This window comes from Gopherus flavomarginatus, chromosome 3 (assembly GCF_025201925.1).
Source record: "Gopherus flavomarginatus isolate rGopFla2 chromosome 3, rGopFla2.mat.asm, whole genome shotgun sequence".
Lineage (NCBI taxonomy): Eukaryota > Metazoa > Chordata > Testudines > Testudinidae > Gopherus > Gopherus flavomarginatus.
Window position 1 is genome coordinate 113,694,256 of NC_066619.1, and position 26,160 is coordinate 113,720,415.

A 26,160-nucleotide genomic window follows, 5' to 3' on the forward strand; every position below is an offset into this window, starting at 1 on the left:
TTTTTGGTATCACTTATTTTGATATTTTAAATCCAGTGAACAACCATGCAGCATAATAGGCTTTGGAAAAAAGTTGCTGTCAGCTGATATCTCTTACACACACACACACACACACACACACACACACACACACACACACACACACACACACACACACACACACACACACACATGTTCTAAAATTCAGTCATATGAATAAAAAATTTCTAGTTTTATAGTTTCTAGATTAAAAGCCTGTTGTTGACATTAGTAAACCAGAATTCTTCTTCTATTTGCTCACATTGTGTTTGTACTCATAGACCTGGTCTACATTAGAAAATTAGATTGGTTTAACTACATTAGGGTGTGAATAATCCACACTAATTAGCAGCATAGCTAAAACTACCTAAATCCCCATGTAGACAGTGCAAGCTACTGCCTCTCGGGGAGGTGAGTTACCTATGCCAATGGGAGAATCCCTCCCATTGGTGTGGGTGGTATCTACAGAACCACTTCAGCAGTGCAGCTGTAGCGGCACAACCTTTTGAATGTAGACAAGCCTATAATTAATCAAGAAATTAACAGCTACATTCTGAAAGGAAATATTAAGAAAACAAGCCATCTGTTGAAGAAATTAGTAACAGTATATTATATAGGGTTACATTATATTGGGTGCTTTATTTTTGTTCAAATCATGTTACTTTGTGAAAACAGCTGTGTTATTTTGATTACCTTTCATGGGTGTTTAGTGTAAACATGTGCGACTCATTAAAGTCAGTGAAGTTGTACTTCCTTACACCAAGACTAAATTTGGCCCTTTGTCTTTTGTTGACTTTCTATTTTAAATGATCGTTACATTTATTTACTGGTACTTTGTATAAATAAAAATAAGGTGTAATTACCTTACTAGCACAATTGCAGCTCAGTGTTAGCATGGATTCACTTGCTAAGGAATCGTTTGGAACATGCACAAAGGTATTCAGAGGCACAGTTAAAACTAGGGCAAGTTTCTTGATCTGTGTCATTCTGCACTGTGAGTTTGTCTTTTAGAAAGTACCTGGATTCTGATGCAGGCATTGACAAGTGGGGAAGTGTAAATTATGTAAGAACTTATGGAGACGCAGCCACCGGTATCCAAATTTCAGCTACTCCATCTGTATGTAAGCTTGAAGACTGAAGTCTGTCTAATAAGATTTTTCTCTAAAAGTTATGGGGATTTTTTCCTTGTTTGTTGTATATTAATTGCAGAAATAAAGAAAAGATCAAGTGGTAAACTTAAGCATTAGAATCTGTTTTTTAGATGAGTTTTTTTTTTTAACTTCATTGTGTGTTTTTTAAATGATGCATTACCAAGTCTTTTTTGTTTGTTTGTTTGTTTTTAGCTTATTTGCACTAATCTTGATGAACTCAGGGAATTAATCACAAAAATCGAGAATGAACTCAAAGATCTGGAGAACATTAGAAAGAAATCGGTATGTGATGTTCAAAAACTTTCTTTTGTATGGGTATAAAATTGTTCCAGTTATTTTCTGGAGCCTGTCAATTGTTAGAATGTGTGTCTTATGAGTAGTTGTACAGAAGCCTCTAGAGTTAACGCGTTAGAAAGATTTTATTTTTTATTTCCATCATATCTTTATATCAGTCTTCAGTTCACAATTACTGTCAAGCAACAGTGGAATTAATAAGTATATAGCAATCTTTAACCATTTTTTCAGCGTTTTGATTCAGTAAAGCTTGGGCAGGGCAATAGTACCTTAGACAAGAGTAGGTTTATTTGTACTTATTCTTTGAGCACCTTTCCTTGGGGCCACATTCTGATACTAATTCAAAGTATAGAATCCTCACATGTTTGTGGTCCCGCTTAGATTTCCAGACACACACCTGGTTACACAGGGCCCTGTAATGTAGCCACATAATGTCTACGCTGATATCTGACTCGTCCCGTTCCACAAATGTGTAGTCAGATTCAGCTTAGCTGACTTTTGTATTTATAGTCAGCGGCTGAAGCGCTCATTCAGGGGAGGCAGTGCATCGCGATCATTTCATCTGACTTTGGAGGGGGGCTGAAGGACAGATTCATACCTAGCAGACACTAGACCACATAACTCAAGACGCTGTAGCCAAGAAGCCAAAATCAGACCCATTGGACCAAAGAATCCAGCAGATATTGGGTGTGGTGGCAAAGAGGGAGAGTTTCGCACTAAGATGAATGTTTTTGAAAGCATAAGTGGTGGAACCCATTTGTTTTCTTGAGTCTCTGGCTCAAACCTCTTCTACTACTGTGCTCCATTCTCCTTTCTGCCTCTTGATAAAAGTTTCATCTGTGACAACTGTGATCAATAGAGTTCATAAAAATGCCACAGAAATGCCTAACAATTTTAAATGACTTTGTCTCTGTATTTTAGAAGGAAAATTAGGCTATATTTTCAGGTGCTTGAAGACATATGTTCAGGTCACCTTAGGTTATTGATACAACAAATATTCTATTTGCAAAAAAGGAAAAAAGGTGGATTTGGTAGGTTTAGAGAAATGGAGGCGGTATTAAATGTTAACCTGGACTAAGAAAAATAATGGCTTCACTTTAAAAACTCAGAATGATGCCTGTAACAACACTCAAAGCTGCAGTCATGGACTCCATTTGAAATTATTTTGTAGCTTCAGTAGTGCGACCTGGTTTCAAGACTAATAACGTGAAAGAGGCTTTCCAGAATGGCAGAGATTAGTAATACAGAAGTAATATCTATGTACAGCAGTACAAATTAATAGCTGTATGTGTATTCTGCTGGTGTTCCTCCTATAATGGGTTATCTAATACTAGCAAGACTTTTAGAAGGGTATGTAAATATCTAAATTTTTCGTAATTGCTCATTAAAATGTAACACCACCTTTATATATGCTGTGCTGGTTCTGGTTGCCTCGTCTCTAAAAGAATGTAGCATAAATCCTGGGGAGTACAGATACAAACAATGCACAGAGTCAGGAAAAGACTTCCATGTAAAGCTCTCTGGGGGAGGGACCATCACATTCTATACATTTGTATAGGCCTACTATAATGAGGATGTGACCTGTTTGGTCTCTGGGCACTACAGCAGTGTAAATGGTACATAAAAATAAAATAAAAATTTAGGAACATGAAAAGACTGGGACTAAATTTAGTTTTGTTTAAAGAGGAGATTACTGAACGGAATTAATAAATAATAGCGGAAATGATGCAAAATAATGAATGCTATAGAAAAGGTAAATCATATGCTCTATTTATCCTTTTTCATTATGCAAGAACAAAAAGATATTCAGTGAAATCATTAGGCAACAAACTTAAAACTGATACAAGGAAGTAATTATTTACAATGCGTGATTAACCTGTGGAGTTTATTGCCAGGAGATGTCATTGAAATTAAGAGTTGATAATAAGACAGCCACAGTTGTAACAGCCACAGTAAATTAGATAAAAAATTTAAAAATAGAATTGATATAAATTTTAATTCTTCAGGGCATAGGCCAGTCTCTCTCTGAGAGAAGTTAAGGGATTATCCACATGGAAACTTAGTGAGTGGCAAGCTGGGGTGTAAATCTACAGCACACTGGCCTGCTCTGCAACTAACTGGTCTTGTGGACCCTGCTGCCGTGCATTAAAAAGTTCTGTATTGCATAGGTCAAAGTGTACTCTTGGACTTCTAATATGCAGTAGCAGGATCTACTGGCAGGTTACTGCTCACTAAGTCTTCCTGTGGATAAACCCTAAGACTAACATTCCCTTTTTGGGAGTGTTTGCCATGAAGTTTCTTGCAACTTTTCTGAAACATCTTGTTCTCGCAAAGACAGCACACTGCACTAGCTGTACCACTGTCTGATATGGTATGGCAATTCCTATGTTATATTGCGTGTTATCACATCTTGATAGTTAAGACCAGACTCTTTTAATTTGTTGCCCAAAAAAAGTTCAGCGGCCTTTTATATCTGATGGTCTTGGGCTGAGCTGTACTCTTCTTGCGGCCTGTTTTGTTTTTCGGTCTCTCTGTGTGGCTGTCCAAAGAGTGACACTGAAACTCTTCTTGCAGGATCATTGGAAGAAGCTGAATTATCAGAGGCCTTTTTTTGGAGTTATGACCCCTTTGAAGCGACTGGAATTTCTCTCTCCTTCATGACATTCCCCCTGCTGATCCCCACTGTAGGAATTGTATTACCTGTCACACTGAAACATTGCTGTGGGGCAGGATGTATGTCCCTCAAACCCATTGTTTTAAAACAGTGTATAAAATCTCCTACCCGCAAGTCATCCCTCAGTTTCTCTCCACTAATCTGTTCTGTCATGTAATATAACTCTCTCCCTGTGTAGTTGTATTATTAAATTTAGTTAGATTTTTTTTATCTTACTCTGTTAAAACTTGGTCACTGCTATAGTGTGTTGCATAGTCCATAGTTGTGTAGGTTGCTGCTTGTTGTAAATATTAGGATTTTGTCTACTAACTTCTTTTTGGTTGCAATCAATGCTGCTTGTAGGCACACAGCTATGAAATTCTGGTCTTTCAGTGAAAATGCAGACAAAGATGATAGGCCTGCTATTTGAGGGGACAAAAAGGGTGTATCAGAAGGGCCAATTCTATCAGCTGCTTTTCCTCCTTAGGTGGATTCTGGTCTTACCAAGGATCTAGGGTTAGTGATCTGGAAAAGATTAAGGGCTATTGGAGGCATAAACTGTCTTTTTGTTTGGTCTCAGGGCCATCAGGTTTTCATAATTCTGGCTAAAAAGCTAGTATTAAGATTTACCAGAGGACCTTGGTAGCCTTACCCTTATTCTTCCATTTAGGGACCATCTGTCCTCATTTTTGCCAGATATGGAAATGTTTCTTAAGACCAGTGAGTCCTTGAGTTTATATGATGATGGGAGGAGCACGCCATCTAGTTCAAAACCAGCTTCTTCACCTCTTAAGAGATTTTTTTCATGAGAGACTATCAGAAGAAGTTAACTTCTTAGAAACTGCAGAATTGACGCTAGAGCCTAGCTAGGCCAGGGATTTTTATTCCTGATATTTAGTCATTCCAGACTTCTTTCTTCACACTTACATACTTCATACGTACATTCATACATCTTCCTTCTCCTTGCTGCTTGGGCGCTAACAACAGGAGGATTCAGAACACAGGAGAGACAGTACTCCTACTCTCAATTCCTCTGCCCAGCACCACAGGGGATCCCTAGAGCCACGATGAGCAATTACTAGGAACGTCCTGCTCAGCCCCTGCAGCTCTAGAAAGAAACATACTCAATGAATGTATTGGGTTAGTGCATGTGCTGTTCTGTCAGCACTTAGGAACCGTGAGGAGATGGAGCGTGCACAGTACAGAGTAAATCTTCAGAGAATTTAGTCGCTAAGCTAACATACTTCTGAGCACATGCAAACTGCAGTTTTTAGTGTTTAGTCGATTGGTCAAATTTGAGTGGATTTTCACAGGAATAGCAAATAAGCATATCCTTGATACACCTCTACCCTGATATAACGCGACCCAATATACCCTGAATTTGGATATAATGCGGTAAAGCAGTGCTCCGGGGCGAGGGGCTGTGCAATCTGGTGGATCAAAGCAAGTTTGATATAACGCAGTAAGATTGTTTTGGCTCCCAAGGACAGTGTTATATCGAGGTAGAGGTGCACTAAGGTAACTCTGCTGCCAAGTTTCAGATCCCTGCTCCAAAACATGGAGGTGCCAGAGCCTCTTAAATAAACAGTTGTAAGATTTCTTTAACATAGGAAAAACAGCATATTTTCCTCAGATCTCATTTTCTGAAATGGCTAAGCAGTTTTGTCTGAAATTTTCAAGACAGGTCAGCCTGAGGTAGACTTGTGGGCATGGAAAATTTCAGCTCTTATGGTTTTAAGTTTTACAAAATTGTAAGCAACTGAAAATAGGTTTGTATAATGGAAAGTGATGTGCAACCTTTATTTAGCTAACAGTGTTGCTATCAGCTGCGCCTGCAATAATGAAAATAATGGACCTATTGAAAAAGTTTTTGACTCATTCTGTGTCTGGATGTATCAAGCAACATGATCCTAGACTCCCCTGTACAATTTAATATCTTTTGCCTTAGTCGTGAGTAGTGTTCTTCCATCAAAAAAAACTATGCAGAAGAGGATCAATCTCCTGATTACTGCTAGATTTGTAGCAGCCTAATGGCATAGATCACAGATGTCCAACATGTAGCCCTTGAGGATGACCTGTTAAGAAGAAAATGTGTATTTGATCATGAACTGAAAATGAGCTACGCCATTCATTTTTAAACTGGAATTGAATCAGCCCCATCGCTGCATCCTGCCAAATTGCCTCGCACCACTTTCCTTGCTGCCCCAGCCCTTCATAGCAGTACCTCTGATATGAGCTGGGTGCTTCCTGAGCAGGTACTGTCCTTTCCCTGCTGCAGCTAGTCAGCAGCTCCCCTGCTAGCTTACCTGTTGCATTGCAGGGAATAAATCTGGCTAATCCATTGCTTGCTTGCTTTCTGGGCTGTGGGAGTCAAAGAGATACAGGTAAAGGAGCTTGAACAAATCTGCTTGAGCTTAGGGAAGTATCTAGCGAAGGATGGTGGCTCCTCTTCCCCATACAGGTCAGGGCAGCCCCAGAGAAAGTGAAAAGAGGAGACGCTGAAAACTATCAACCAGGTACAGCTCCCTGATTTTCTTTTGACTCATGCTAGCTGGCAATATCTTCTAGGAGGAGCCGTACACCAGCTAGGGATAGTTCCAGCCATTTCTTTTTCTCACTTCCAACACACGCTTTGTGCCAGGGGCTGTAAAAAGGGAGGCGTAGGAGTTGGCTATGCTAACTGTAGCTCCAGGGGAATCTCCAGGTGGAGGCTAGTGTGTGGTTTCTCCTCGCTTTCTCTACCTGAATGGTATAAAGGGAGTAGAATAGGGCAGAGTATCTGCCTCAAAATATTGATTTTGGCCGCTTGAGCTTTCAGAAACTGTTATGGATATGACTGATGTAGATTTTGTGATTTTACTTTGGCCAGTTAATGTAAAGCATGTGGTGTTTAGGATTCCAGTCCATTTACAGTAACTAGTTTCTGTCCAGAAGAGAGGACTGGGACAAGTAGAAACACTGGATTTCCTATGTCTCTGACTCCAGCAACAGGCCAGTGTATTATCACACTTATACATGGAACATTTAAGTAACTAAATTTACATAGAGGAAAACATTCCATTTTGTAATGGACTTGCTATCACTCGTTGAAATTCTTGGAATCTGAAATAATTGATTGGGGTCCTATCATTTAGTGAATTCACTGAAGCTCCCTAACTGATAAACTAAAGAAGCCTATAGAGTCTTCTCATTCAGCACCCATGGAAGCCTAATTGTTGCTTGTTTTTTATGAATATGTGGTAAGAATATTTTTGTTGTCATTCAGTTGTCTCTTAGTTTCATTCTTTTTGACTTACTTTTGTGAGTAGTGTATTCCATGTTAGGTCATAAAATTTGTAACCTACAAAACACAGTTGTTCAATGTAGTTATAGCAGGTTCTCGTTTTGATAAACCTGCTGATTGTGGTACATGTTGCTTGTGATACGTACACGATGCTTTGAGACCCACTGCCATAAGGAGTTGCCTGTTATATTTCTTAATTTTCTTCTGTATTTGTGAGACTTAAAAGATAGGTAATGCTATTGCCTGAGATAAATATGGAAAAGTAAATAGTTGGAAAGGTGAATGGACCTTTATTCCTTTATAGCAGGCTGTAACAAAGTGAAAAATAAGTTGATCTGCTGACGAAGTAGAACCACAGCAGTCAAAATCTAGGCTTGCTTTTGGGTTACGCTGGGGTGGAGAGCAAGGGATTTTGTTTCATCTTAATATACAGGGATTTATACATGCAACTCACTTTCCTTTAGAATAAAAAAAATCTGTAAAAATTGTTACACCTTTTGAAACATTTTATTTTCACCTACATCTAGACTCTGGCTTACTACAGCCAGCTAGCTTCTCTCTGCCCTGCCACTTCTTCCTCTGTAATAACTGTAACGTCTTGACTAATGTTATCTCTACTTTCTGGCCTCCCTGTGTCTGTACACCACTTCTCCCTCCTCCAGTCTTTCCATGGTGGTGTTGTCAAGGAACAAGAGTTTCAAAAAATTGGAACCTAAAGTGAGGCGTGTAAATTTATATTTACATACCTAGGAGTGGCCTGATTTTGTAAACTTCTCAGAACCTAGACTTTTTCATTGTAGGATCAGTGGGAAGCTATTGGGTGCTTAGCACTTTGGAAAATGAGGTCATTTATGAGGGGCCTAAATATGAATGAATAAGTCAAATCTTAGGTTCCAGTTTTTGAAATGGAGTCCAAAATAATTTTCTTCTTCTACTGCTTTGACTATATTTCCACCTATTTCCTCTTTCAAATTCCTTTCATAGGCCCATCAATTTCAAGATACTTGTCCCCACTTTCAAGGCTCTGTATATTTTTGCCCTAGCCTTCAGTTTTTTCTTAAAACACCTGTAATGCCTCTTCCTTCCCTGTATTTAACCCAAGTTTTTTTTCCTAACTGCTCCGTTTGGCTCCATCTCATACAGTTTTTTGTATTCTTTCATGCTTTCTCTTTGTTGGAGCAGCTTTCCAGTGAATATTTTCCAAGAGCCATCCTCAGCCAACTCCTGACTACCTACTTGTTGTCTGAACCGTTCCAGCTGTAAAAGCCACACACTACTCTGAGTGTTCTGCATTTTAGTTTTCTGCATTATATTGATTCATGCCTTTATACTGTGAAATATTTACGATAGAGATGCTGTTATTTGTTCAACTTCTTCTGAAGTGCCTTATATATCTGAAGGTATATTAATCTTCAGAAGTAGGTAAGGCAACATCAGCAGTAGTTATAAAATATCTAACTTTTCTTTAAAATATTGGCATGAAATGATGTAGGGAAATGTTTGGTTATCAGCAGTTAAGAGGGTGGAAGATTCAACTAACTGGAAGGGAATTTAACGGGATTGTTAGTATCCATAAAGAAAAACCCTGTAAATCTTCAAGAGATGGCATATAGTATGTGTTGTAATGTGTTAAGAGAATGAATGTTGGTAAAAAGCAGGAACTTCTTTTGACAGAGAGCAACAAATGACTAGTCCAGTGTTGAAGAATCTTACTGTCTCAGGTTAGTTTATAACAGTGGTTCTCAACCAGAGGTGTGTAGAAGTCTTCCTGGGGGTACATCAACTCATCTAGATATTTGCCTAGTTTTACAATAACCTACATAAAAAGCACTAGAAAAGTCCATACAAACTAAAATTTCATATGACAATGACTTGTTTATACTGTGCTATATATGGTACACTGAAATCTAAGTACAATATTTATATTCCAATTGATTTATTTTGTAATTATATGGTAAAAATGAGAAAGTAAGCAAATTTTCAGTGATAGTGTGTTGTGACACTTCTTTGTATTTTGGTATTCGATTTTGTGAGCAGGTAGTTTTTAAGTGAGGTGAAACTTGGGGGTATGCCAGACAAATCAGATTCTTGAAAGGGGTACAGGAGTATGGAAAGGTTGAGAGCCACTGGTTTATAAAATGTACAGAGGTCATACTGAGAGTAGAAAAAATGTCTGCTATTTTTGAATTAAGCTTTCCCAAATTTTCTTTAAAAAATAAGATGCTATAAATTAACTAATTAAATGATAGTTTGTTTCATTAAGGGAAAGTGGAACACTTGGCTGAATGGTCTGACAATATCTCTCTGATTAGGCTTATTGTAATAAAGACTAAACCACAAAATGGAGACATTGTCAGCAGCTAGGAGTCTATTGCTAATTTGCTTTCCTTTTGTGATGCCTCAGTATTTTGAAAACAGAAACAAAATATCTTTATTTTCATTGATACTGTTTTTCAAGACCCATTTCTGAAAGAAAAGTGCTGATGTAATCTCTTGTATTTTGCACGATTCTGAAAGTGTTTCAGTTTGTTAATCTTTCATGATAAAACATAATTGGCAGTAGTTGTTTAAGGATTTAGTATAGCAAAGCTCTAATGCAACTGTTCTCAAACTGTGGGTTGGGACCCCAAAGTCAGTCACAACCCTAATTTAATGGGGTTGCCAAGGCTGGTGTTAGACTTGCTGAGATTTGAGGCTGAAGCTAAAAACTGAGTCCCACCATCTGGGGCCAAAGCCCAAGGGCTTTGGCACGGGGTGGCAGGGCTCAGGTTACAGGCCCTCCGACTGGGGTCGAAGCCTTAGGGCTCTCCCCCCCCAGCCCTGGGTGATGGGCCTTGGGTGTTGCCCCTCCCACCCCCACAGGGGGGGATCAGGCTTTGACATCCCTCCCCCCATGGCCTGGCGTCGTGTAGTAATTTTTGTTGTCAGAAGTGGGTCATGGTGCAATGAAGTTTGAGAACCCCTGGACATATAGCTCTGTCTTCAGAGAGGAGATCACTGTTGAGGTTTGGTAGTTCCAGATTGTCCAGCAATCACTTTGTTGGTAGTTGTATTCTTCTCAGGATTCTGTTATGTGGAGAATGTTGTTGTAACTAACCAGGTAAAATTGAGATGTACCACTGGTGAGGAAAAGAATAGTTAACCATTAGGTGAGGATCTACAGAAGTTTTTTATTGTAGTCTGGCACATTTGCCTACTAAGATAATACTTGTGCACTAAGAGAATACACAAGCCCTAAGAGAAACAAATTATTACTCATTTTGTATTAGAAATTAAGTCTTATTTTCCGTTAAAGGAAGTACTATTAATATTAGTATACAGCCACTGAAAGGCTGGGCCTCATTTTTGGGAGCAGCTTGGTTTTCTTGACTCTCCCTGCACATCTTGAAGTCCCAACCAGATATTTTTAAAGAAACATATTGAGCTGAAGTCTGGTAATTTCTCTGCCAGTTCCATAGCCACAGAAGAAATTCTTAACTATATAATTGATGCAGAGATGTGCAATGAGTTTTTTAGAAGTTCTACTTTCTGAATATGAAAGACAGTTCACAGATTTTCATTTGTTTCCACTCCTGTTCCTCAGATGACAACTAAAGCCACGTATTTTGTACATATTTTTTATTCGGAAATTATGTTGCAGAAGTTAAAATGCATCTCATTGACCTGCAGCCACTTTGGTTGTTAACTAAAATGAAAGCACCTGTATTTTATATTTTGAATGCCCCCATAAGGTTAAATCCTGCATTTTTATTCACTCAGAATACCGACTAAATCCAGTGGGACTGAGTAAGAATCATTGTAGGATTTCTCCATAACTAAGATAAGAAGGACATTCAAAACATTTTGAACTTAAAAGTTACCAATTTTTTTCTTTAGGTATCTGATGTCCAAAGCAGCTGCAGTTCACCAGCTCCCTCTCCGTGTAACATCACTAGAACACGCTAGACTGGTGATGTCACACATTCCACCGAACCCCGCTGCAGAATGGAGCAGGCCTATAAGGGTAAGGTAAGTTTTCTCCTTCCACCACCGCCCTTTTTGAACAATATTGCATGGTTTTATAAGATTCCTAATATTCTTTATTTTATGTCCTGTAGGATATAAAATACGAATTTTTAAAAATCTTATAAAACTGCATAATATTGTGGTTGTGTGTGTGTGTTTATTTAAAAAATAAAAGTTTAGTCCTTACCCCCTGTATACATATCCTGGCTCCAGTCTGCTTTGGGGTTCCATGATGAGTATGTCATTATCAGACTAGTGTATGCTGGGGCATCACGGAGAGCGGAGTCAGCATTCCATGGCTGCTCTGGATGTCGGAAACCTAATTTTTAAAAAAAAAGGTAAGTTTTAAGTTCAGAATTTGTTGACTGTCTCTCTAACCTTAGTCATATGGGAACATTCAGCACATAATTCTAAATGATCTTTTCCTTTTGTTAAATTTAGTTATAAGCCACCAATAAAGAGCATATTTTACACCTTTCTTTATACAAATTTTTGATTATTTGTTCAAAAGTCCAAATATCATAACTTATTGCTACCATAACAAAAATACTAAAATTTTGCCACTGCCTATGAATAGGAGTCGCACTGGGGAGAAAAGCAGTGGTATTGGTACTCTCTGACAGCTCTGCCCCCAGTTTAAAGCTCTGCCTACAACCCCAAAGTTGCTGGATATTTCTGTTTAAATGATCAGTAGAGAAGAGAAATAGTCAAGAATGTTGATTGTAAAGTGTTATAATCATATTCTACAGTAAGCTCAAGGAAACAAATTGTAAGAGGTCACATTTCTCTTAAGAACAAATGTTGGAGCTCTGCTCAAAAACTGTTTTGGGGAAAGGATCCTTACCCCTCCACTACAGTGGCTTAATGTGGAGCATATCCACTTCTACTAATACAACCCATAGGATTTGATAATGTTGAAACCCATATACATATCTCCCTCACTGAGGGAAGGAGTTATGCATGGAATCATAAAGTGACAGATTTATTTGTCACTTCATGAAACCGCTTCTGTAGAGTTCCCTGAGCAGCCAAACCCTCTTTGTTTGTGCAGTAGAATCATAATTGTTCCACTGCATTTGGCCCTTTCTGGGCCCAAGGAAGAAAAGCAGCATTTGGTTATAACAGCCATTTTTCATTCCATTTGTCTGTAGATTCGGCACTGAATCTAGTCACATATAGAACATTGTCCTTGAGACAATAGGGACTAGAAATAATTATTTTTAAATGAAGGCTTAATTTCTGTTGAAACTAGTGGGTCACCAAGGAATTGCTGATATAAGCATAATACCATGAGCTGACCCAATCTGATCACTGCCTTTAACTGTGAATTAGTTTTCTCTGTAATAAAGAATACAAGGCTATATGTTCGATCATAGATGTGAAATAGAGTCCTGGTTATTTTGCACTTGTGTAGGAAGTAAAATCCTGGGTTTTTAATGTACGTCAGAAAACATGTTTTCTATTTTCATTGTTTTTGACTAGTTTTATGTATGAAATATGCTAGCAGATCATCTATTCCACAAAGGGTCTTCTCACAAATTGTACTCTCTGTCCTGAAAGCTACATTGAACTGCACTGATTTAAAAAAAAAATCCTGGTGCAGTAAAACAAATGACCTTGTACCTTTTTTTCTTACCGACTGTGTGCTTTGAACATATGTGAGGAAGGAGTACTCGGAACATTCTGTTCTACTCATCATTATGCTTTAATACCAGTGGGTTTATCTCCAACAGTTATACTCCAGGATCCTGAGAAAAATGAGCAGTTGGGATTCAAGAAGATAATTAGATTTCAAATAAGCCATGACATTTTGTATCAGTCACACGGAAGTGATTGGGAAAACAAACAGAATGTGGAGTTGTCCAGAGATTTTAATCTGGATGACATGAATTTTCTTAAGAAATTGAATTTAGAATTTCCCATATTGCTTTTTAAGTTAGAGGAATGTGACCTCTACACATCTGATATTCCCTCCTCAGGTAATTTTAATCTAATAAAAGCTCATAATCCATTCTTACACTAAAGCCTATGCTTGTGCCAATTTGGTCAGCACATTATACAACTTTTTACTTTAAAGTTTATTCAGTGGTCCAATCCACCTAATATAAATTCTGCTTTCCCTGCCCAAATTAGAATATCAGTCATCTCTAGAGGTATAAGAGTCTCAGAAAAACAGTAAACAGTGGGCTGTTTTCAAACTAGCTAGCAACCTGAGTGATCATGCTGTGGACTGGGGGAAGTCTCCTGGGAATGGGTGGAAAGGAATCCTTTTAACAAGCCATGGAGACTACTGCAGACTCTTGAAGGACTGTAACTTCAGGCCCTAATCCAACTCTTCTTGCAGCCACCGGACCCAAAATCCCATGCATTCTAGGGTACAGAAGCAGAGCTCTGCAGCAAACTAAGAGTGCAGATCAAATGTGGAGATAAGTTTTCACCAACTCCTCTCCCTGTTTTTGCAGCAGAACCATGCCGTCTTTCCCTGTCTCAATATCATCTATGGCAAGACCGAATCTAGGATTTGGCCCATTGAGTCCAGTTCATTCCTCTAGTACACTGAACTTATTGGGGTGGCAGAAGTATGAGGACAGAGTCTGGATGTCCAGACTCGTTTTTATGACAGTCTCAGTAATTAAGCTCTTGTGGTGCATGTATATATGTCCTGCTTTGTAAAGTGCCATGTAAATTTATAGTGTTTATATTACTAATTTTTTTTTAATAATCACAATTGATGCCCACTTAAATAGCTAGTAAGAAAAACAATGTACTATACATGCATGTTACTCTGTTCTTCATGGAGGATTATACAAACTAAGAGTCCGTTTGGAAAAGAGAACCATTTATGAGTTATCTGAGTGGAAAAATTAGGGCTGTCAATTAATCTCAGTTAACTTGCCATTAACTCAAAAATTAATCACGATTAATTGCAGTTTTAATCGCACTGTTAAACGATAGAATACCAATTGAAATTTATTAAATATTTTGGATGTTTTTCTACATTTTCATATATATTGTATTCTGTGTTGTAATTGAAAGTAAAGTGTATATTTTTTATTATAAATATTTGCACTGTAAAAATGATAAAAGAAATAGTATTTTTCAGTCCACCTTATACAAGTACTGTAGTGCAATCGCTTTGTCGTGAAAGTACAGCTTACAAATGAAGATTTTTTTTTGTTACATAACTGCACTCAAAAACAAAACAATGTAAAACTTCAGATCCTACAAGTCCACTCAGTCCTACTACTTGTTTAGCCAATTACTAAGAGAAACAAGTTTGTTTACATTTATGGGAGATAATACTGCCTGCTTCTTATTTACAATGTCACCTGAAAGTGAGAACAGGTATTTACATGGCACTTTTGTAGCTGGCATTGCAAGGTAAGTACATGCCAGATATGCTAAACATTCGTATGCCCCTTCATGCTTCGGCCACCATTCCAGAGGACATGCTTCTATGATGACACTCTTTAAAAAAAAGTATGTGTTAATTAAATTTGTGACTGAACTCCTTGGGGAAGAACTGTATGCTGCCTGCTCTGTTTTACCCGCATTCTGCCGTATATTTCATGTTATAGCAGTCTCGGATGATGACCCAGCACATGTGGTTCATTTTAAGAACACCTTCACTGCAGGTTTGACAAAATGCAAAGAAGGTACCAATCTGAGATTTCTAAAGATAGCTACAGCACTCGATGCAAGGTTTAAGAATCTGAAGTGCCTTCCAAAGTCTGAGAGGGACAAGGTGTGGCGCATGCTTTCAGAACACTCCGATGCTGAAATTCCAGAACCCAAACCACCAAAAAAGAAAATCAACCTTCTGCTGTTGGCATCTGACTTAGATAATGAAAATGAACATGCGTCAGTCCGCACTGCTTTGGATTGTTATCGAGCAGAACCCATCATCAACATGGACGCATGTCCCCTGGAATAGTGGTTGAAGCATGAAGGGACATACGAATCTTTGGCACGTCTGGCATTTAAATATTTTGCGATGCTGTCTACAACAGTGCTGTGTGAATGCCTGTTCCCACTTTCAGGTGACATTGTAAACAAGAAGTGGACAGCATCATTTCTTGAAAATGTAAGTAAACTTGTTTGTCTGAGCAATTGGCTGAACAAGAAGTGGGACTGAGTGGACTCTGCAGGCTCTAAAATTTTACATTGTTTTATTTTTGAATGCAGTTTTTTTTTATGTGATTCTACATTTGTAAGTTCCACTTTCATGATAAAGAGATTGCACTATAGTATTTGTATTAGGTGAATTGAAAAATAGTATTTCTTTTGTTTTTTACAGTGCAAATACTTGTAATCAAAAATAAATATAAAGTGAGTATTGTACATTTTGTCGTCTATATTGTAGCTGAAATTGATGTATTTGAAAATGTAGAAAACTTCCAAAAATATTTAAATAAATGGTATGCTATTGTTTAATAGTGAGATTAATTGTGATTAATGTTTTTAATTGCACGATTAATCACGATTAATGTTTTTAATTGCTTGACAGCCCTAGAAAAAATCTGTTACAAAAAGAAAGTGCTCCTGCTTCTATTTTCTGACAACTCAGATATAGCCCAGTATAGAACTTTCCCAAGAAACTCACCTTTCAATAAAATACAATTGTAAGACACGTTAGCCCCAAAAGTAATTTTCTGAGAAGTTTATAATCTGAAAAATTATAAAATATCTTTTCTTTTTGTAAAGTGTCTGTATAAATTGTATAATTCATAAAATATGTACCTTTAATTAAAAATAGTGTTTAGTTTGCTGTAATACAATTTTAGGCCCTAATCTTGTAAACATTTACACATGAAACTTTACACATTTGAGTAGTCCCTTTTGAGCTCAATAGGACTATCTCACATGTTTAAAGTTACTCATGGAAGTAAAGTTAAGCAAATGTCTAAACGTTTGCAGGATTGGACCTTAGTCCCAGTGTTCAGCATCCTGAAAAAGTAAACATTTCAGTAAGAGACCTTTATTTATGAGGATTTTGTTCTGGGTTTGTTTTCAATAAAAGTATTCTTAATAAGATTAGTGTTTGCCTTACTAAAGCTGAGACTGGACTGCATTGATAAAGTCAAATGTAATATATATTTAGTTTTGTATTTTCTTTTTTATATACCTCTACCCCGATATAACGCGAATTCGAATATAACACGGTAAAGCAGTGCTCCACGGGGATCAAAAGCAAGTTCGATATACACGGTTTCACCTATAACGCGGTAAGATTTTTTTGGCTCCCAAGGGCAGCGTCATATCGGGGTAGAGGTGTATGTTGCAAGAAAGTACACTAACACTGGTGTCAGACTACTGTTATTAGATGCAGCTATAATGAAATAATAAATATTTTTATGTTTGTAGGGAAGATGGTACCATCGAAAACAAGCAGTAAAGGAATTGCACTGTACATTGGTACGACTGCTAAATGAATTGTTACCATGGGAACCAAAACTAATGAAGGCGTTTCAGAGAAACAGGTAAATGAGTACTCTCTGGAACAATGTCAAAGAAATGAACAAAACACAAGTTACATTTTTTTAAAGTAATAATTGATGCTAAAATCCTGGTGACAACTGTCCTTCAAGGCTATGTGTGAGGTATAGACGGTATTTTAGTTTAAAGAGCTAGCACTCCTGCATAACATAAAAACATCTAACAACTCCATAGATAAGATTGAGCAGAGCTTTTTGTCTAACAACTGATTTTTCAAAATGCCCTAAAATCCCCATGCATACTCAGATTGTTTTTAGAATTACTGTGCCAAGCCAATGCCCAGAGTAGAGTTAATTATGAAAATTTGGATTCCTTTGGTCCCATGGGTCCTGAGATACAACACCTTTAACTGAATACAATTTTCCCGTTCTTACAAATTTTTTTGCACCCACTTGTGACTCAGACTTTGGCACTGATTTGCACGAAACTGAGATTACCTGATTGGACTGACCTCAGCTGGTGTCAAATTTGACCTCAACTACAGACCAGCACCAAGCTCCACATCAGGGAAGCTGTATTTGAAATGTTTTTAATAGGTCTTTCTAGGTTTGTAAATTACACTTGACCACTTTACCTGTTCTAGACAAATCTCCAAAGACTTGCTAGTTGTTAACACCTTGTACTAAGGATTCCCTCTCAGTCATCTTCAGTTACCAATGTTTTATCTTTCTGATTCACTTTGATATATTCCAACAAACTGTAGAACTTCTCAGAGCAGAAGTGCAGAACAGAGGACAAAGAGTGCCTGGTAGTGTATGAATGCTAGGACAGATGTGGAATTCTGGTGGGCATTGAGAATATGTAAAATTGTATTAAAATGGGGTGAAGCACTCTTATGGTCCCATCTTCTTGACATACCTAGTGGAGTATCAGGCACTGGAATGTAAATAGTAACTGTTCTAGCAGCCCTGAGACTTGAGACATTTTAAAAATTCTTTCAGGCATTCTTAGATTTTTAGAGCCAAGAGGAAACATTATGATCATCTAATTGGATCTAGTATATAATACAGACCAAAAGCAGAGATCCCTGATTTCTCTAGCTGGAGCTGTACCTCAACTCAGATGTCAAGGAGAGTTCAGGGAACTTGCTGCAACTGATTCCTGAACCAATACAGCTGCACCTAAAACAGTGAGGGTCTCTGGGAGAGTATGAAGAGGATTGATGGCATAGAATAGTGTTGGATACAACACAAAAAGTGACAGATACTGTTAGCAATAGGTCAGATTTGATTTGGTCCCAGTACCTATTGCCAACTCCAGGGGGACAGAATTTTGGTTGTGGCAAGAGGGGAGACGTTACCTTAGCTCTGTATTCCTGGTTTTCAGAGGGTTAAGTTTAATCACTGTGGTCAGTTTGGAAGGGCACAAGCCTGTGCTAGGGAATCTTAACTATGTTAATTAAGTTTTTGGGCAGTAAGTACAGGTACAAGTAATGAACAGTTAAGTATTTTCTTAATAAAATATTTAAAATAGGTTGCAGAAGTTAGTCGTCATGTCTGACATTCTGTTCAAGGTCTCGACTGAAGAAGGACTATGATGATTTCAGAAGACAGCCAGACCATGATAAATTTACCAGAGAACTATGGAGTAATGAAGAAGCTGAAGTTGATAATGGAAAAGAATCTTTCAGTGCAGTAGCCAGTAAATCTTCAAAAGCTGCAGAGCATCTGGAGATCCTGCAAAAAGATCACTCAGAGTTTGGTAAGCACTTTGCTGGGATTTAGTGACCATGCAGGCGTGCTGCAAGGCCTACCGTTTTCCTGTATTTGGTGTTGTGATTTTTTGTTTGTTGTAGCTGTGTATTACATGTTATTTTTACTATAGTGAATTACATTGGTCTAGATTCCCTCCTTCGAAGCATAGCTGAGAGAAAGAGTGGGCAAAGGTGGCTTTGTGCTACCTTTGTGCTCTCTGCATTCTCTCCTATGGTGGGTGCTGAAATGGTACCCAATGTGAATTAGAGCTTAGAACTGACAGCATCTGCTACAGGGCTGTCTATGGATAGTTTGACACCGCAAATTCCTGTTGCCCTCAGTGTACCCTCCTACTCCTGATCAATCCCTAGCATTTTCCCTGTGCTCTTTTAATAGTTGGGATGAATTGGGATGAAAGGCAATTTAGCCATAACTATCTGTTGGTTTTATATAAAAACTTCTGGATTTCTTCTTTTAATTCCTGAATTTGCTTTAAATTAAAGCATTGTAACGTCAAATCCTGGAAACTATGCTGTCACTTAGAATGCAAAGGTTGTAGTTTGATGCATTCATAAATACAAATTTGGGACTTAATGATTTTTTAAATGAAATTCTGTGCCTGCTCAATAGGATTTTAAATGTAAATTGGTTGGAGCCCAAGTTATGTTTTTTTTTAATTATGTTGAAGCATGTAGATTATGAGATGATTAGTACTGTCATCCCATCAGAAGCTATTCTTGACACGACAGCATGCTTATAAACTACTGCATTGCTTTTAGCTAAAGACTAATAAACTATCATATAGCTGTGTCAGTTGCAAACATTTAACTTGTGATATATTTACAATTACTTGTTTTAATTCTTTCTGCAGATGAAATGAAACTGGAAATGGAGTTTCCTGCAGGAAGGAGCAGGCTACTGAAGAAAGAATTGACTTCTAAAGAAATACAGAAGACAGTGCCTAAATCTATTAAACGTCAGTCCAAGCAAAATAGTTACCTGGATGATAGCACAAAAGACCTTTCACCAAGGAAGAAAGCTAAATTAAGCACAAATGAGGCTACGGTCCAGATTGCAGAAAGTGAGATGCACACTAACAGTTGTTTGAGTGAACTGAAACAAAGCAGGCTATCGCCTCTAGAATCATTTACCTTGACAGATTCTGCAACGTCAGTATCAAGCTTTCTGAAAGAGACCAAACCCATCCAGGCTTTGCTTGCTAAGAATATTGGGAACAAAGTGACCTTAACAAATCAGCTGACAACCCCTATGGGTATGGACATATTTGCTTCTGAAAAGGCAGTTATGTCACCTATGGAGTCATCCCCACTAAAGCCAGCATTGCCCTGCAAGACCAATTCAAATAGTCCTTTACAAATGGTATACAAAATGCCAAGTGGCCATTGTGTACCAATAGACGTCCACAACAGCTCAGTGAAGATTCAAATGCAGCCTGTGATTGACCCTAAAACAAGAGAAAAAGTCATGCAGCAAGTTCTTATTTTACCCCAAAATTTTCTCATACAACACAAAGAAGGAAAAGCAGCGGCAAAGCTGCACTGTACATCTTTTCCACAGGCAGCACATGTTAATGATTCTTTAGCACCTGTTCTTGTAAATCCAACTGTAAATGCTACCACTCAACTGTCTTCTACAGTTTTTAACAAGAGTGTTACACATTTGTCACAAGTGACTAGTCCAGTGAACAGACCACAATCTTTGTCCTCTGTAACTGCAGCAAGTAACTTACAAGCATCAGCAGTTAAAATGAGCCAAAGTGAAGCTGGCAAAACGAAGACTTCAGTTTCACCTGCCACATTCTCTGTACCTTTACCTTCATCCACTGTTTCCACATTAGGTCAGCCTTTGGCATCAGCAACAACACTAAGTGGATCTGCAAATACTACTTGTTCCATTCACAGTCTAGCACCACAGCAGACTAGTGACTCCTGTGAAGCTAAACAGGAGCTTAAAACAGTGTGTATAAGAGAATCGCAGTCCATTCTTGTTACAACACGAGGGGGGAACACTGGAATTGTTAAAGTACAGACAAACCCAGACCAGATTTCACCTAATAATTTATCTCCAAATTCAGTTTTCACTTATGCACCTCAGCTTCAGGCATTTTTGGTTCCAAAATCCACTATGTTGTCAACCTCTACTTTTTCATCTATAGTGACAGCCGCATCTAGTCTCCCACTGTTAGGTCAGTCTTTTGTTTCTGGGTTTGCCCCCTCAACATCATCATCTGTTACCATTCCAGCCATTCCTGCAGGCTTAAACCAGATAATAGGGAAAAATCTCAAATTTCCATTAGGGCAGCTTCCCACTAGTGGCAGTTTCGATCAAGTAATAGAGAAAACTCAGCAGGTATCATCTTCTACTTTTTTGTCCTCCATTTCATCAACTAGCACTTTGGTGCCAGCAACTCCAAATAGTACTGTTAATGTAATTAGCATTTCTTCAGGAAATATTGAACAAAGTAGCACAGTCATTACCCAGACTCCTTCAGTACAGCAACAGGTTAATATTAAAACCAAAAAATGTCCTGTTACACAACCTGAGACAGCTACAGCAACAAATGGAGATGTGATCCGTGGTACTCCGATTCAAAAACTTATGTTGGTCACAAATCCACCTGTTATTTCTCCTTGTGGAGCTACAGGAGTAAATATATTACCTGCTCCAACATCCACTGGTGTTAGTGCCCAAAAATTAGTTTTCATTAATGCTCCAATTCCCAGTAGCTCATCAAACACCAGTCTAGTGGCAGAATCATTAAAACAGACCCAGCCTTCCTCCGTAGGCAAAACATATGTTAACACCCCAGAACAAGCTCAGTTACTTCTAATTCCATCTACAATGGGAGCACCAGTAAAAGTAAGTTCATCACCTACTGTGTCTCAAGTAAAAGATGTTAAAATTGGACTAAACATAGGTCAAGCCATTGTAAATACCACAGGCAATGCACAGCATGTTCCACCAATTAACATATTGAAGTCTGCAGCCCCCAAAGGAACAGATGACACAAACAGCAAGGGTTTTATTTTGCCTTTGTCAACAAGTGGTAGTTTCGTTCCAGGATGTTCAGGTTTTGTGAGTCAAAGTATTACATCTGTTAATGAATCTATAGGTGTTGCAACAAAAGCGGCAAAAGCTTTTACAGTAACAACAGCAAATGCATGTTTAGATTCTGTTTCAGTGACACCAAGTGGGACTTCTGTTGGCACGCGACCCACTGTTTTGGTTAGTGGAAATGACACTTCTTCAAGAATAAGGCCAGTTTTAACTAATCAACTGTGTACATCAAATATTGGAAATACTATGGCCATATCGACTGTGAAAACAGGACATCTTGCTTCTTCTGTTCTTATTTCAACTACACAACCAAGAGTATCTTCTCAAAGTGTATCATCTGCTTTACAGTTTCCAGTTACCTTGCCTGGACCTGTGACAGCCTCCACTAAAGTCATTCAAACCGTTCCTCGCTTGACAGCCGTTCCAGCTGCTGCACAATGTCTGCCCCTTCCAAAAGGACAGCCCCCCACACTGGTACAATTTCAGTCACCAGGAATTTCAGCTGCAGTGCCAACTAATGCAAACTTTCACAAACCTCAAAATGTAATGCCATCTGCTTCACCAAATACAGGTAAAATAATTAGTTTTTCCAACTTCGCTTCTCTCCCATGCCAGCAGATACCTCCTAGTTTAGCAAAACCAGCTCACACTTGCTCTTATGCTCCAGGTTCCTCTGTCTTTCAGACTGCTGCTGCTTCACCGATTGTAACTAGTCAGGCAATGGGTCAGTTGAATGAAACTTGTATTCCACAGAAAATAGTTATTAACACCTCTACGCCTTTGGCACCTGGAACTTATATCATGATTAATGGCACTCGATTTATTGTTCCACCGCAAGGCCTTGGAGCAGGCACCCATATTCTTCTCATCTCTGCTAATCCAAAACATGGGCCTCCTTTACTTCTTAACAATGGCCAAGGGGCTCGAGGTGTACCATTTGTTAATCATATTCCCCAGAACATCACACTAGCACCAAGTAACTCATTAAGTTGGCAGACGTCAAAACATCCTCTGAAAAGCTCTACAAAAATTGTGAACTCTCTTGGGACAGCAAACACTCTGCCCATTGTACATGCAACACCACAGATAGTAAACACTGCTGCTAAATCATGCGTTCCACCCTCTACAACAACACTGTCTGTGTCTTCAGTGATAAAACCTCCAGTTAATGTTTTGGCTAAAACTTCTTTGGTTCCTGCCATAAATGCTGATAACTCTCAGTTACCAAGTAGCGCTTCAGTATTTCACTTAGATACATCTATCAAGAAACTGTTGGTCAGCCCAGAAGGAGCCATTTTGAATGCTATAAATACTCCAGCATCAAAGGTGGCTTCTTCTCTGTCTTCATCCCTGTCACCAGTTGCAGTGTCCAAAAGCATAAATGCTACTAGTGTCTTCCCTACTTTTCAGTCATCTGGTCTAGGTAAATCTGACAAAGCCGCTTCCTGAATTTGGAGTAATCGAGCCAATTTCACATGTTTGGGGCATTCTTTGGACTTTGGAAATCATTATAACTGTTGAACATTTCTTACACTGTTTGAAACATACTTTAAATAGTTGATTTCTTTAAACTACTTTGTATTAGATTGCAGCTGTTTTCATTTTCCTTGTGGGAGATGTAAGAGGCTCTGTTTGATTTTCCTCTAAGCTAAGCTTTCAAAGGGTTATTTAATAAAATGGTCAAAATGACCAACTTGTTAATATACATAGCAATGTGTAAAATTTTATTTTAGTTTAAAGGAATCTAGCATTTTGCACATTTACATTGACATGTTTCATTTTATGATTTGAACCATTAGGCGGCATGTTTATAACAGTATGTGTCTTTTTTTTTATTTTTGTCAAATCTTATTTTCGTTTGATTTGTTTCTGTAAAAAAGATATTTATGCATTGTAAAAATCCAGTCCACGGTGTAAAATTGTACATATTCCTGATCCTTAACAATCTGTACTAAACTATATGTACAAAGAACTATGCTGTCTTATTTATGTTTTGTTTACATAATGTATAGTTTTTTAAGTATTTTAGTAATTTTGGACCAGTGTACTGTTAAGCAACAATGCAGAAGAATCTGCGTGTAATAAATCAAGTTGCTGTACTGCTTTGTTTTGACAATATTTTAAGACTGTATCTGTTGCATCGTGGGAGAAGAATTTATACATGCACCTCTTTCCAGTGTGCATGCATTAATACAGAAAAATCTTACAGTGGCCAGAGGGGGGCCGGCCTGCCGATGGCCACGTGGCCAGAGGGGGGCCGGCCCGCCGATAGCCTGTTTCATAAAATTGTTGTGGGAAATGAAGGGGGGAAGGTAGCTCTCCCTTTTCTGTCTGTCTTGTCTCTCAGCTGGATAGGCAGAGAAGGCAGCAGTTATGGTGTATGAAGGTTAGGTCCAGGTTTGAAAAATCATCCGTGTATTAGCTAGAAACTAGTCATTTGGAACCCCATATATGTAAGTAAATTGGGAACTTCTAACAAGATGCAATGAGGTTTTTTTTCATTTTATTTTTTTAATAAGATTTACCCATTTTTAAGAACACAATTGTATATTTGTGTCTGAAGAGGTTTGTGCACACGTTTTTTAGTTAGCTGGTTTTTAGTGGGAGGGAAAGGGCTTGAGGGTACCCTATGGGAAGATATTCCCAGTTGTGCCTTCTGGGCTCTCACAGGGATTCTGCACTTGAGTGGTGGCAGCATTTACCAATCCAAGGTCAAACTGCCAGAGTGGGAAATCAGCCTTGACATGGTTGCAGAGCAGTGGGATCATTTTGAACCAGAAGCACAGAGATCAGGATTTTAAAAGGACACATTTTTCCTTTTGGCAGCCTGCAAAGCCAGGGCATCCAAGAAGCAGTTTGTTTGTTTGTTTATTTATTTTTAGAGTTTTTTTCAGAAGAATTCAGTATTGTTCCTGGTTAGTAACTGGACTGACTTATTCCACCAAACTGGGGGCTGAATTTTAGAGATGGGGGGGAAACATTGATAATCTTAATTCAAATGGCCTATTCCTACTTTCATAATTCACATGAAATTTTGTTTGTAGTGTACTTCCAAGAATGAATTTAGTCTGGGCGCACATACAGGTAATGAGATGGGGTGAGAGGGAGCACAAACCTGATAAAAATGCATGTGAGCACAGGCTTAATATGGGGGGGCAGTGCTCGTAAATGTTTTGTGGGTAGGTGCTGGATACATACCCTCTTCCCCACCAAAATCAAATCAGGTTTGTATGGGAGTGCACAAAAACCCGATTGATGGGGTACGGGCAGGCTAATTACAAACTAATTTAATTGGTGTGTGATAAGGGGTGCATGCAATCTTGATTACTAGGGAGGAGGGCACCAATCTAGCCTCTTCCAACACGACCATTTCGTACATTACACATCCAGAACAGAAAGTTTTTTGGGGGAAAATGTAACCTGATAAAAGAGAGAAGAAGAAAAGGAGGCCGCATTCAGGTGTGATGTGTCATCTGTTAGAATGGAAAGTCTAATTATCATTCAGTAATTGTTGTTTTTAATATGGAAGTACTGCATACTGGGACACTGAGTCATCAATGTATTTAAATATGTTCCCAACTTGAAGCACTAACATCAGTGGACTAATTCATATACTTTGTTAGTCACATGCATATGTACTGTATGGAACTGGGGCTTTAAGGCTGAACAATTACAGGTTTTTTTCCTGTTCTCTCTCTCCATTTATTTATTATTTTTTGTTTAAATAGGTATTTAATACAAACCACTACCACTCTAGGTTGCCATTTTGTATAAAATAATATTTTATTTATAAATAAGAAATATCTTTGTAAAATACATAAACAAGGGCAATAAATAAATAATTGACTTCCATAAGTATCCTATTACAAATAAATAGTAGCAACATCTTTTAAAATTCCACTGCATCTCATTTCACATGATGTATAAAATATCAATAGATAGTATCAGAGGGGTAGCCGTGTTAGTCTGGATCTGTAAAAGCAGCAAAGAATCCTGTGGCACCTTATAGACTAATAGATGTTTTGGAGCATGAGCTTTCGTGGGTGAATGCATCCGATGAAGTGGGTATTCACCCACGAAACCTCATGCTCCAAAACGTCTGTTTAAGGTGCCACAGGATTCTTTGCTCCATATCAGTAGATAGTACTTCTAAAATTTTTGGTTTCCAAACTTCTTTGTGAGTTTGTCCTATAATTGAAAATTTTCTAATTCCACTTGGATTCTCTTGCCAGCACTGAGGCTGAATTGCTTCTCTGTTAGGAGATAATTGCTATCTTTTCATCCTCACAAGCTCTAGGTTATAGAATATCAGGGTTGGAAGGGACCTCAGGAGGTCATCTAATCCAACCCCCTGCTCAAAGCAGGACCAATCCCCAGACAGATTTTTGCCCCAGATCCCTAAATGGCCCCCTCAAGGACTGAGCTCACAACGCTGGGTTTAATAGGCCAATGCTCAAAACACTGAACTACCCCTCCCCCCAGGTCCTT

At 38.3% G+C, this 26,160-nt stretch overlaps 1 protein-coding gene across 4 annotated transcripts in view; it reads left to right on the forward strand.

Annotated features, from left to right (window-relative positions):
* The window catches only part of KIAA2026 (KIAA2026 ortholog), an 83,365-nt gene extending 59,594 nt beyond the window's left edge, over positions 1 to 23,771 (forward strand). For 3 of the 4 annotated variants that reach the window (XM_050942950.1, XM_050942948.1, XM_050942951.1), the window contains 6 exons: positions 1,362 to 1,451; positions 13,341 to 13,383; positions 16,322 to 16,371; positions 16,769 to 16,884; positions 18,414 to 18,601; positions 19,466 to 23,771. In XM_050942950.1, the coding sequence (XP_050798907.1) occupies positions 1,362 to 1,451; positions 13,341 to 13,383; positions 16,322 to 16,371; positions 16,769 to 16,884; positions 18,414 to 18,601; positions 19,466 to 23,121 (4,143 nt within the window). In that variant the 3' untranslated portion in view covers positions 23,122 to 23,771. The remainder of the gene's footprint in view (positions 1 to 1,361; positions 1,452 to 13,340; positions 13,384 to 16,321; positions 16,372 to 16,768; positions 16,885 to 18,413; positions 18,602 to 19,465) is intronic. The other variant, XM_050942949.1, reaches the window with a different exon arrangement.
* Positions 23,772 to 26,160: the final 2,389 nt, after the last annotated feature.